This window comes from Thalassophryne amazonica, chromosome 11 (genome assembly GCF_902500255.1).
Source record: "Thalassophryne amazonica chromosome 11, fThaAma1.1, whole genome shotgun sequence".
Taxonomy (NCBI): Eukaryota; Metazoa; Chordata; class Actinopteri; order Batrachoidiformes; family Batrachoididae; genus Thalassophryne; species Thalassophryne amazonica.
This window is the reverse complement of record NC_047113.1, coordinates 78437272-78451323: the sequence shown is the minus strand read 5'-3', so window position 1 is coordinate 78451323 and position 14052 is coordinate 78437272. Positions and strand designations below refer to the sequence as shown.

The 14052-nt window shown below is 44.2% G+C and overlaps 1 protein-coding gene across 3 annotated transcripts in view; it reads left to right on the top strand.

Annotated features, from left to right (window-relative positions):
* matr3l1.2 (matrin 3-like 1.2) overlaps positions 1–14052 on the top strand; it is an 86690-nt gene that overhangs the window by 30275 nt on the left and 42363 nt on the right. For all 3 annotated transcript variants that reach the window (XM_034182245.1, XM_034182246.1, XM_034182247.1), the window contains 2 exons: positions 2957–3118; positions 11212–11336. In XM_034182245.1, the coding sequence (XP_034038136.1) occupies positions 2957–3118; positions 11212–11336 (287 nt within the window). The remainder of the gene's footprint in view (positions 1–2956; positions 3119–11211; positions 11337–14052) is intronic.

Sequence of the window (14052 nt, the reverse complement as noted above, 5' to 3'; positions counted from 1 at the left end):
ACCTAAAACATGATCTTGCTGCAGATAGTGTTTCTGTGCATCATTCAACTATACAGCGCACTTTGCACAATGAGATGCTGAATGAGGCTGTAATGCAGAGGAAGCCTTTTCTGTGTACACGCCACAGAGGCGCTGGAGGTATGCTAAAGCACATTTGGACAAGCCAGCTTCATTTTGGAATAAGGTGCTGTGGACTGATGAAACTAAAATAGTTATTTGGACATAACAAGGGGCGGTATGCATGGCCGTGAAAAGACCGTGGAGGTGATTCCATCATGCTGTGTGGCCAGTGCAGGTACTGGGAATCTTGTTAAAGTTGAGGGTCACATGGATTCCAGTCAGTATCAGCAGATTCTTGAGAACAGTGTTCATGAATCAGTGACAGTGTTGAAGTTGCTCTTTTGGCTGGATCTTTCAACAAGACAGCAACCCTGAACACTGCTCAAAATATACTAAGGCATTCATGCAGAGGAACAAGTACAACGTTTTTTGGAATGACCATCTCAGTCCCCAGACCTGAATATTATTGAAAATCTGTGGTGTGATTTTAAGCGGGCTGTCCGTGCTCGGAAACCAACAAACCTGAGATGTTTTGTAAAGAAGAATGGTCCAAAATACCTTCAACCAGAATCCAGACTCAGTGGAAGCTATAGGAAGCATTTAGAGGCTGTTATTTCTGCAAAAGGGGGATCTACTAAATATTGATGTATTTTTTTCTGTTGGGGTGCCCAAATTTATGCACCTGCCTAATTTTGTTTAAAGAATTATTGCACACTTTCTCTAAATCCTATAAACTTCATTTCACTTCTGAAATATCAGTGTTCATCTGCTATGGTAAACGGACTGTATTTATATAGCACTTTTCCATCTCCAGGGATGATTATTCGCCGTCTTTGGACGGTTTTTCGTCTTTTTGTAAATTCTTGCCATCTAAAAGAAATGCAGGGCTGTGAAAAGTCCATGGATCCGCGAAATTCCGTGGATTTCATCATGGGGGGGGGGGGGGGGGGGGGTGTTAGTGTTTTACTCTGTAATCATGATTGTCACTGAGTATTTAAAATGTCTATCGCAAAGTGTTCTTTTTTTAACGACATCATGCAAGTTTTATAAGACTGCGGCAGTCTACGGACACTGATAAAAATCAATGTCCTCTGAGAAAAAAATTCTGGCTGTTGCGACAGTTGTTGTAAAGCTAGACTGGTTGGTTGCTGCGGCGACGCTGTGTATCTCCGGCACGAAGCTTTAGCTAAAGGTAGCATGTGGACATCGCAGACCTTTAGAGCACTATATTTTTTTAAAAGAAGACTTGTGCATCATGTCTGTGTCACGGACTGACGTCGGACAGAGAGAAGATGGCGAGAAAGATTGTTTGCAAAAGTCTGATAAGGACAAGAATCTGTGGAATTGTCGCTGGCTTCATCAACACACCTGAAAGATAAAAGAAACGGGAAAAGTGAACTGTCCCCTCAGGAAACACGGTAAGAATTTTTCTCTCTGGAAAATAAACATTGTGCTGTTCAAACAGGATTTTAGAAAAGATTGTGACTTTTTTTTCATTAATCTAGACTTTCTTTCATTGGGAAAAAAGACTGGCTTTGAATGGATTTAGGCTGCATGAATTTGCAGAAGAACATAAATTAGTTTTTATTAATGTAGACGTTTTTCATGGGAAAAAGACACAGTAGCTTTGAGTGGATTTACAGGAATTTACACAAGAATATGTGGCTTTTTACTATAAGGTTTGTTAATCAAGGTATGTCGATCAATAAATACATTTTCTGTATAAAATAAAATAAATTCATTCAGGTTCAGATTCTTAGAGGTGTTTGGGCTCAGACTGAGATGGATAATTTAAACAAATTTAACATTTTATTGTTGTGCATTACTGAATGAATAATAATCGAGTGGCTTCAGTATTATGGTATGATATTATGATATATTTCTTTACCTAGTCTGAAAGCAGTTATGAAGTTATTTACATTTTAGTTGAGAGTTATGATTTTTAATTGCCTAGTCTTTAAGCCCAATCACAAACAACGTTTTCATGAAGATTTAGCTATATTTGTAAACTGTTATTATATTCTGTACATGCTCCTACAGGATGGCACAACATGCATTCAAAAGCCACATGTTGTGCCATACTGCATGAGATCACAAGAGAAATTTAACAGCTGTTTCAGGTCCAAATTTAGTCCAAAGAATGCACCACAGGGCACTTGTATTCTCAAAATCTTCTGGGGGGGCGGTGGGGCGGCGGTGGTGGCATCCCCCCAGACCCTTCCTTAGCTTTCCAAATGCCTATAGCATTCGGGGTAACTTTTGCTGTCTTGAATATTATAGATGAATCACATTGCTGTCTTTTTTTTTTTCTTTCTCCTAAGCATCCATACATCTCCATCAGATGCTCAAACTGCTTTACAATCATGCCTCACATTCACCCCAGTGTCAGGCTGCTGCCATGCAAGGTGCCCACTACACAGTAGTGGAAGTAGAGGATTAAGGACCTTGCCTTAGTGATTTTCTGGTCAGGCTGGGATTTGAACCATGGATCCTCTGGTCTCAAGCCCAACATCTTAACCACTAGACCATCACCTCCTCTGTATGATGTATTTAACTGAAATTGAAATTTTTTATTGACCCGTAGCTCATTAGAGGTCAGCTCCAGGATGCCTCCATATCTGAAAATAAACATTAGTTAATTTAGAATATGTGTGCCAAAATCCATGCTTTTATCACAAAATGTACAATTGTTTTGCTATGCCGCCTCGCTATGGGTGTTGGCTCGGATTGTGGAAACCAGCACCTTAGGTGCCTTTGGTGGTGATAGGTTTACTGACCTTGACCTGATGAGGAGTCAGTGTCTGGGTGTGTGAAAGTCCATGTTTTCAGATGTTATTATTTCCCTTTTGCCTGGATGCTAAAAGGTTTTTTTTTTTTTTGTTTTTTCCATGTCCAGAAAAATGATCGGTCAGGAGACAGATCCTGGGATGCCAAGGGTCTTGGCAGCAAGGTGGTTTTCTTTGCAAACCTGCCTAAAGAGACTGAAAAGAAACAAGAGCTGCTGACTATTGCTGAACGCTTTGGCACTGTGGAGAAACATCTTTTCTTGAACGATCAGGTAAAATAAGGTTCTATTTCATTCCTCCTGACCGCCAGAGGGCGGTGCTTTAGCACCTGGATAACTACATGTGCGCAGCACAGAGGTCGAGAATACAACCCCTGGCAAAAATTATGGAATCACCGGCCTCGGAGGATGTTCATTCAGTTGTTTAATTTTGTAGAAAAAAAGCAGATCACACACGACACAAAACTAAAGTCATGTCAAATGGCAACTTTCTGGCTTTAAGAAACACTATAAGAAATCAAGAAAAAAAGATTGTGGCAGTCAGTAACGGTTACTTTTTTAGACCAAGCAGAGGAAAAAAATAAGGAATCACTCAATTCTGAGGAATAAATTATGGAATCACCCTGTAAATTTTCATCCCCAAAACTAACACCTGCATCAAATCAGATCTGCTCGTTAGTCTGCATCTAAAAAGGAGTGATCACACCTTGGAGAGCTGTTGCACCAAGTGGACTGACATGAATCATGGCTCCAACACAAGAGATGTCAGTTGAAACAAAGGAGAGGATTATCAAACTCTTAAAAGAGAGTAAATCATCATGCAATGTTGCAAAAGATGTTGGTTGTTCACAGTCAGCTGTGTCTAAACTCAGGACCAAATACAAAAAACATGGGAAGGTTGTTAAAGGCAAACATACTGGTAGACCAAGGAAGACATCAAAGCGTCAAGAGAGAAAACTTAAAGCAATATGTCTCAAATATCCAAAAATGCACAACAAAACAAATGAGGAACGAATGGGAGGAAACTGGAGTCAACGCCTATGACTGAACTGTAAGAAACCGCCTAAAGGAAATGGGATTTACATACAGAAAAGCTAAACGAAAGCCATCATTAACACCTAAACAGAATAAACAAGGTTACAATGGGCTAAGGAAAAGCAATCGTGGACTGTGGATGACTGGATGAAAGTCATATTCAGTGATGAATCTCAAATCTGCATTGGGCAAGGTGATGATGCTGGAACTTTTGTTTGGTGCCGTTCCAGTGAGATTTATAAAGATGATTGCCTGAAGAGAACATCTAAATTTCCACAGTCATTGATGATATGGGGCTGCATGTCAGGTAAAGGCACTGGGGAGATGGCTGTCATTACATCATCAATAAATGCACAAGTTTACGTTGATATTTTGGACAATTGAAAGGATGTTTGGGGATGATGAAATCATTTTTCAAGATGATAATGCATCTTGCCATAGAGCAAAAACTGTGAAAACGTTGCTTGCAAAAAGACACATAGGATCAATGTCATGGCATAGGGTCAGTGTCAACGAGCAGATCTGATTTGATGCAGGTTTTAGTTTGGGGGATGGAAATTTACAGGGTGATTCCATAATTTATTCCTCAGAATTGAGTGATTCCATATTTTTTTCCACTGCTTGGTCTAAAAAAGTAACCGTTACTGACTACCACAATCTTTTTTTCTTGATTTCTTATAGTGTTTCTTAAAGCCAGAAAGTTGCCATTTGAAATGACTTTAGTTTTGTGTCATGTCTGTGATCTGCTTTTTTTCCACAAAATTAAACAACTGAATGAACATCCTCCGAGGCTGGTGATTCCATAATTTTTGCCAGGGGTTGTATATACCAACAAAGTCACGCCATTGAATGTGACCTGGGTGACGTCACTGGTTGTCTTTATATACCAGACGCACCCAGCGCTCGCTTCTTTTCTACATTCTCGCATTCTTAGACGTTGAGAACGCATTTAGCTGCGATTGCCGCTCTCGCTTATAGCCTCGCAACCCACCTTCGGTTGGAGCTACGTGCACTGCACACGTCCTCCAGAGGCTGCGAGACACGGCTTCACCGTTTTTGTATTCTTTGACGCCTGTCGTGAATACACCTTCCTAAACGCCGGGTGCGCGCCTTGCCGCTGCCCTGCTGGATATTTTCCTCTGTGCACATTAGCTGTGTTGTTTCGATGAAAGCTGGCTATTTGTTTAGTTGTGTCGCTAACCCTGTTAACTACGTGGTAGTGTGTGTATCTTAACCAGTATAGTGTACTGTACATCGTGTTATTATTGTGGCTGTGAGTGTTTCACGCTCCGGGCCTTGTATTGGCTTTTACACTGTGAGTGTTTCAAGCTCCGTGCCTCGTGCTGAGTCTGCGGCTGTGAGTGCTTCACGCTCCGTGCCTCGTGTCGAGTCTGCGGCTGTGAGTGCTTCACGCTCCGTGCCTCGTGTCGAGTCTGCGGCTGTGAGTGCTTCACGCTCCGTGCCTCGTGTCGAGTCTGCGGCTGTGAGTGCTTCACGCTCCGTGCCTCGTGTCGAGTCTGCGGCTGTGAGTGCTTCACGCTCCGTGCCTCGTGTCGAGTCTGCGGCTGTGAGTGCTTCACGCTCCGTGCCTCGTGTCGAGTCTGCGGCTGTGAGTGCTTCACGCTCCGTGCCTCGTGTTACTATTTACACTGCGTGTGATTCACGCTTTGTCTTTCCATTTGTAACCATCAGGGCTTGCGTTAGCCATCTGCACGCAGTCCACAATGTTGACAGGGCCTTTGTTGCATGGCTGTAGTACCTGTTTGGCTCCCTTGAGCCCAGATGATGGACATATGTTTTGCCCCTCCTGTCTTGGGATCGGACACCTGAGGGGAAGCCCTGACTGGCGATGCCTGCCTTAATTGTGCCAGCATGCCACTGGCAGAGAGATCTGCTAGACTTGTGGCATTGGAAAGTGGAATATCTAGTGCGACTTTGGCCTCTAGCCCCAGGAAGGACCCAAAGCGCCGTAAACGCCCACATACAGGAGCCCCTTCTGCTAAGAAGGTTACTCATGACCATGCTTTGGCTGAAAAGGTCGAAACGTTGACTTCTGAGTTTGCTTAGATTAAGTCCTTGCTTCTGAATCTACAGCCTAAGGATGCAGTGACAGTTCCTGCTGTCCCTAATGAGGCTGATCAGACCAATGTAGTTACTCAGCAGGAGGACGATGTCGTGTCTGTTGCTGCAACTGATTCCTTGTACATGACAAGTGATATAAACTGTGTGGAGGATGAGGATGAGAGGAGTCTTTCTCCAAGCCATTCATTAGTGGGCTCTCATACCTCCGAGGCAGAGTCCATGCCGCAAACCGGACCTGGACTATCCTTTGTCAAGCAAGCTGTTCAGTTGGCTTTATCCAGGCTTGGGGTCGACAATCGCCCTGCGGAAACCACCGCTTCAAGTGCCTTTTTCAAAGTCACTCAGAAGCCTGAGTTCAATGTTCCAGTTTCACAACCATATATCGAGGAGCTCCACCGATGTTGGGCGGACCCCAAATCATTGACCCATCTATCACAGGACTGCAGAGCCCTGAGCTCTGTGTGATTCAGCGCAGTATGGTCTGAACTGTATGCCCGTCGTTGACAGCATTATTGCGAACCTGGTTGTGGCTCCAGCTGATGCTGCTCGGCCGAATGCCCGCTGCCCACGTCCTCAGTGTAGGGTCACTGATGACCTCCTCACCAAAAGCTATGACATAGCTGCTTGCATCGGTCGCCTAGGCAGCTCACTGTCCCATTTAGCCCTTGCCCTCTCAAAGTCTTTGAGGGAGGCAGAGGTCGATGATGCTATGCAAAGTATTAGTGATGCCTCTCTCCAGACCTTTGCTTATATGTCCAGAGAGCTTGGCAGACTGATGTCAACCCTTACCATCACTAGACGTCAGGTGTGGCTTGCGCAGTCCCCCCTTTCCGAATCCTGCAGAGGCACACTCCGTTCGCTGCCGGTTCTTCCAGGCCAAGTATTTGGACCTGCGGCCCAACAAACTTTAGAGCGTGCTGTTGAGGCTAGTAAATCTCGGCAACAGTTTGTTGACCTACACCGGTCTTCCAGACCTCAGCCAGTCAGACGTGCTACAGCTTTTCACTCTACATCCAGGCTTCCGCCGACTCCCAGAGCTGCACGTGCTTTTGCAGTCGAGGGCCAGCTCTCCCAGCAGCCTGCCTTTCGTGAGCCTACGGGCAGACCCCCGGGAACTGAACGGTTTCACAGAGCTTCCAGTAATCGCGCCAAGAGGTCCTCAGGGATGCGAGGCAGAGGTGGTCGGGTCTGACTGCCAATGTTTGGCCCCAGCCGTTTTTCACGAAATCAACTCAGCCACTGGGAGGCTCAAGTTCAAGACCCATGGGTCATTTCAACCTTGTTCGAAGGTTACAGAATTCAGTTCGGACGTCGTCTTCCAAAGTTCAATGGGGTGAGGATGACTGTTGTTTCCAACTCGGTGCAGTCTGCTGCCCTATAACGGGAGATTTTAGAACTCCCGGAGAAGGGGGCCATAGAGCCAGTTCACAGATCAGACCAGCGCAGGGGGTTCTATTCAATTTACTTCCTTGTTCCAAAGAAGGATGGCGTCTTTCGTCCTATCCTCGATCTCCAACGTCTGAATCGTTATATCAAAGTGCTGCAGTTTCACATGCTCCGCACAGTAGACATCCTTCAAACTATCACACCAGGAGACTGGTTCACAAGTGTCGACTTAAAAGACACCTATTTCCATGTGCCAGTGGCGCCTCATCACAGACAGTTTCTCCGCTTTGCTTTCGAAGGTCAGGCTGCAGCACTAGCCCCACTGCAAGCTCTTGGATTAAGAATCCTACCGTACTTAGACGATTGGCTTGTCTGCGCTCCGAATCAGGAGCAGGCGCACAGCGACACAGCTCTTCTACTGAACCATGTCTCTCATTTAGGACTCACAGTGAACTTTGCAAAGAGTTCTCTTGTTCCCAGTCAACAAACGACCTTCATCGGCATTGCCATCAACTCCCTGACTATGACTGCATCGCCATCCCTGCAGAGAGTGGACGATGTAATTCGTCTCGTCTCACACATTCAACGGGCTGTGACGCTGCCTTTTGGTTTGCTGCTCCGGTTGATGGGCAAATTGACTGCAATGTCGCTAGTGGTACCTTTGGGACTTCTGTTCTTACGTCCCCTACAGATTTCGATCAACAACCTAGGCCTCAACTCGAAGTTGCATCAGCACAGGCTTGTACGACTCTCCAACCAGTGCCTTCTGCACTTCAAACCCTGGGGGAACGTGGACGTCATCTGCAAGGGTGTCCCTCTAGGCTCTGTTCCTTCTCGCCGAGAGGTGGTTGTTACAGATGCATCACTCAAAGGTTGGGGGGCCGTGTGGAATCACAGGATGGTGAGGGGTGTCTGGAGTCCCCAGGAGAGACTCCAACACATAAACGTGCTGTAGCTTCGCGCTGTGCGACTGGCTCTCAAGCATTTCCTCCCAGTCCTGAGAGGAAGACCGGGGCCAGACTCCTGGTTAAGTTCTTGTGACCAGGCTGTTGTTCAGACTATCCTTAATTCACGTGCTGCTTCTACCAGGGCTTTGTATGACAACAGATGGAAGCTGTTTGCTTGGTGGTGTGAGAAACGAAAGTTAGACCTGGAGCATTGCCCTGTGCCTATTCTCCTCAAATATTTACAAGAACTGCTGGAGAAAGGACTTTCTGTCGCTACCTTGAAGGTTTATGTTGCTGCAATCTCTGCCCGGCACGTCTACGTTGATGGCCGGTCAGTGGGTTCACACCTCTTAGTGTGTCGTTTTTTGAAATGTGCTCTACGTTTGCGGCCTCCAAGGCTTGCACGCGTACCTTCATGGGACCTTCCTCTAGTCCTGGAAGGTTTAAGCGTATCCCCTTTCGAACCAGTTGAAAGTGCTGATCTTAAATGGGTGTCAGTGAAGACTGCCTTTCTACTTGCACTGTCTGGGAGAGCTCCATGCCCTATCAGTCGCTGGGGACTGTTTGCCATGTAATTCTGAAGGATCTGGGGTTACGCTGTGGCCTAATCCGTCCTTTTTACCCACGAGAATTTCAACTTTTCATTTTAACCAGCCAGTTTCCTTGGCTGTGTATGTCCCGCATTCTGATCCAGGATTATCTGTTTCAGGTTCCCTGTGTCCTGTCCGAATGTTGAAGCAGTACATTAGTGCGACTGCTGGGATCCGGAAAACGGATGCCCTGTTTATGTGTTACGGTGATCACAAAAGAGGCTGTGCTGTCTCAAAGCAGCGACTCTCGCATTGGGTCGTGGATGCCATTTTACAAGTATACAGGTCCAGAGGTCTTCAGCCACCTAAGGTTACGTGCCATTCCACCAGAGGGGTGTCCACCTCCTGGGCTGCGCTGAGAGGTGTCCCTTTGAGTGATATTTGTGCTGCTGCTACGTGGGCTTCGTCCTGTACCTTCGCCCGCTATTACAGACTGAATGTGGCCGCTCTCCTGCGGTGACTTCGGCGGTGTTGTCTGCCTCCACTCCCCACTGCTGATGCGAGGTGAGTGTGACTCTTTGTGACCTTGTTGGTATTAAGTCATCCAGGTGCTAAAGCACCGCCCTCTGGCGGTCAGGAGGAATGAAATAGAACAAGAGTTACGAATGTAACTACGGTTCTATGAATTCCGGATGACCGCCAGAGTTGCTTGTCACTCAGAGTCTTGCGAGTTCATTCCGAAAAGAAGCGAGCGCTGGGTGCGTCTGGTATATAAAGACAACCAGTGACGTCGCCCAGGTCACATTCAGTGCTGTGACTTTGTTGGTATATATTCTCGACCTCTGTGCTGCGCACATGTAGTTATCCAGGTGCTAAAGCACCGCCCTCTGGCGGTCATCCGGAATTAATAGAACCGTAGTTACATTCGTAACTCTTGTTTTCTTTTGCAACATTATAATCAACTCTGTTTGTTGTATACATTTGAAAGCAAAAGCTCAAATCCCAAAGAAAGGTGGAGAATCACACAGTGAGAATGTTTACATTATGGTGTGACATGGCCACAAATACCTTCAACAGCACCTCATAAATATATATATACTCAACAAAAATATAAACGCAACACTTTTGGTTTTGCTCCCATTTTGTATGAGATGAACTCAAAGACCTAAAACTTTTTCCACATATGCAATATCACCATTTCTCTCAAATATTGTTCACAAACCACTCTAAATCTGTGATAGTGAGCAATTCTCCTTTGTTGAGATAATCCATCCCACCTCACAGGTGTGCCATATCAAGATGCTGATTAGACACCATGATTAGTGCACAGGTGTGCCTTAGACTGCCCACAATAAAAGGCCACTCTGAAAGGTGCAGTTTTATCACACAGCACAATGCCACAGATGTTGCAAGCTTTGAAGGAGCGTGCAATTGGCATGCTGACAGCAGGAATGTCAACCAGAACTGTTGCTCGTGTATTGAATGTTCATTTCTCTACCATAAGCCGTCTCCAAAGGCGTTTCAGAGAATTTGGCAGTACATCCAACCAGCCTCACAACCGCAGACCACGTGTAACCACACCAGCCCAGGACCTCCACATCCAGCATGTTCACCTCCAAGATCATGTGAGACCAGCCACTCGCACAGCTGCTGAAACAATCGGTTTGCATAACCAAAGAATTTCTGCACAAACTGTCAGAAACTGTCTCAGGGAAGCTCATCTGCATGCTCGTCGTCCTCATCGGGGTCTCGACCCGACTGCAGTTCGTCGTCGTAACCGATTTGAGTGGGCAAATGCTCACATTTGCTGCCGTTTGGCACGTTGGAGAGGTGTTCTCTTCACGGATGATGCGAAGGAGATGTGTTGCACTGCATGAGGCAAATGGTGGTCACACCAGATACTGACTGGTATCCCCCCCAATAAAACAAAACTGCACCTTTCAGAGTGGCCTTTTATTGTGGGCAGTCTAAGGCACACCTGTGCACTAATCATGGTGTCTAATCAGCATCTTGGTATGGCACACCTGTGAGGTGGGATGGATTATCTCAGCAAAGAAGTGCTCACTATCACAGATTTAGACTGGTTTGTGCACAGTATTTGAGGGAAATGGTGATATTGTGTATGTGGAAAAAGTTTTAGATCGTTGAGTTAATCTCATACAAAATGGGAGCAAAACCAAAAGTGTTGCGTTTATATTTTTGTTGAGTATATATATATATATATATATATATATATATATATATATATATATATATATATTTATATTACATGTAATATAAATGTAACCAACAAGCAGCCGATGTGCGTCACGCAGGTTCGCAGTCACCGTGTCACCAGTCTTTGCATGAAATTTTTTTTTTTTTTTTTTTTTTTTATGAACTGCAGGCATTTGTCCAGCTGGGAACCGCAGAGGATGCAGAAATGCTGGTGAAATACCACAGTGTTAACCCGCTCACCATCAGAGGCCGGCTGATCCGCCTCAACATCTGCACCAAGTACAAAACTCTCAAGTGAGCCACAAGCTGCTGCACAGATCCTTTTAGTCTCGTCAGAGTAGAAGGAATGAAAGTGCGTGCATGTTTGTGTGAATGAGACAGAGCTCTGTGGAACAGTGAGGTAAAGAGTGCAGGAGTGATTTATGACAGAGTAAAGTTTGCCAGAGAGGTGCATGTTGTATGAAGTAGAGGAGGTGGTGCTAATTAAAAGGCAGGAGGTGGAGGTGAAGATGGTGCAGGATGGATAGGATTAGGAATAAGTGCGGTGAAAAGCTGCAGTGTTATACCTCTTTATTTCAGACACTTTGCCTTCCACAGCTCAAGTGAGTGATGTGAATCAGGAATTACTGAGGTGTTACACAGGAACTGTGAGAATAGGGAGAGTAATTTCCCACACTTATGATGTCGAAAGGAGTCAAAATCTGTCCAGCAGGTGTGAGACTGTTGAAAGCTCTGACTGCAGCTACTTTGTGGGAGTTTGTAACGTGGTGCTGCTGTCAGCTGACCTCTGAAGATAAAATAATAAGCTGCGTAACATTGTGACATGTGAGAGAAATCCAGAATCAAAGCAGTGCAGCTGCAGCAGACTGATGAATGTCTGGTATTATTTAAAAGATCTTTGGGGTTCCCATTGGCCAGGCAGACTACCAGGCTGATAATACTGTTGACGGTGATGAAAGTTTTCTGGAACTTACTGGAAATCCGGGTTTTTACTCACGTGGTGAACTTGTCCGGGTTATTTTTATAACATTTGCCAGAATCCATTCATTCAGTTCCACGCCCAAACAGTTGGTGGCAGTAATGCATGGGTTAAAGTTCTCTGTCACCATGATGTATTTCCGTCATTTGGAAAATTTAACCACACCTACGCGCGTGCACGTGGTGTCGTGTGTTTTGGGGCTGAAATATGATACTCTCACTGTCAAAGCAACATCCCATTCTGCGCTAATCAAAGTAGCAGCAATGTCAGCGTGGATGGCGCCGCACCGCGGAGGAAGGGACTGTGTGAATTTTCACTCCTCTCTGCTCTGTTTACTGATTGCCATGAGCCCGCGGCCCTTCTCCTCCCTGCCTTTGTGGGAACATTGGTAGACCTTGCAAGTAGAGCAGGGTGTGGCTTTGCTTTGAACCAATGAAGCAGTGCTTCGCTCTGCTGCTTCATTGGTTCTTTGTTTTATTTCACTTTATCTTAATTTCCCCCTTCTAAAACCCTAAAGAGCATCTGTGATTAATATGATTGTTTAGCTTTTTTATGTTAAACTGACCTGTTATGGTCTTCTGAAACAGTTGATGTATTTTATAACTTAAAAACGGGACCAACGCTAACGCGTTAGCAGGTCTATGGCGTTTTCATTGTTAAAGTTAGCATTGAGCTGTTCGCATCTCAATCTCATACAAAAAGAACCTGATAAAACAAAACAGAAAAGATAAAACCAACTAACACTGAACATAAATAAATATAGAAATAAATGTTTCCTGTGAACACCTAGTAACTCTTACACCTCCACTTCATCCCTGTTTTATTTAAGTTTAATGACAATTTGTTTCGGTCAAACCACATCTAAGCTGTTTTTACACAAGAAAAAAAATATGTAAAATGCAATAAACTGCACATTTGTGTCTTTTTTTTTTTCATGAAAATATCATTAAAGATCACATATTACACTTTAGTCAGGCCTTTAAAATACTTTCGTGGACTCTTGCTGCAGTATGTTGTCAGTGGTTGAGATAGTTGCTGTAGGCATCCAAAAAATGCTCATAATCGGGTGAAACCTGATGGAAATCTCTGTTGTGTGTCGGGTATGTATGTATGTGCAAAATAAAACAAAACACTACTCCAGGTATGTTTTTGACAAGAATATAACGTCATAACTTTGTTACAAGGTTAAATGTTGATGTTGTGTGATAAAGGCCTTTTAAAAATAACTCAGAGAAATAGTGGCAAAACTCACATGTAAGTAAAAAACAAAAATAAATGATTAATCGAAAAAATAATCGACCGATTGATTACTAAAATAATCGTTAGTTGCAGCCCTAGTTTGTTTTACGAGTGAGATCATTTTCCCGATTAAATGTGAATAAGCCAGTTTTGAGTTTCTCAGTGCGCATACTTTTTCAAAACGGGTGATAGTGTTAATTTGTGCACAGCAGAACAATGTTGTCAGTTGCTTTAGGCCCTAATTTTGTGTTTTATTGACTGTACAGCCAGTGACACAGCACACTTTTGGCGCATTTACTGGAATAGAACCGATCAAAATACTACAGAAGATAAAGAATTTTTACTTGACAGTTTGAAGCGAGTTTTCTTTTTCAGAGGGCTTCATACCCATTAAAATTCACTAGAATGTAAAAAAATTTGACTTCCTCTTTTAAAATTTTCTGGGGGAGCATCCCCCAGACCCCCCATAATCAATAATGTGTTTTTATTTCACAGTTAGAAGTGAATTTTCTTTGTTTCAGAGGGCTTCAGACCTATTAAAATTCACCAGAATACACAAAATTTGACTTGCTCTTTTAAAAATATTCTGGAGGATATCCCCCAGACCCCCCAGGATCAAGACTACACCTCGCTCCCCACCACCCTTTTATGTACCTTTATGTTCAAGTTTTGCATTCTTTTTATGCTTTGTCTCCTTAGAGGCTATTTAGAATAGATTTGTATGCTGTATAATGTGTTGATTGTATTTATTGAGGAAAAAAGAGTGTGTGCCCCCACTACACCACATTTTAG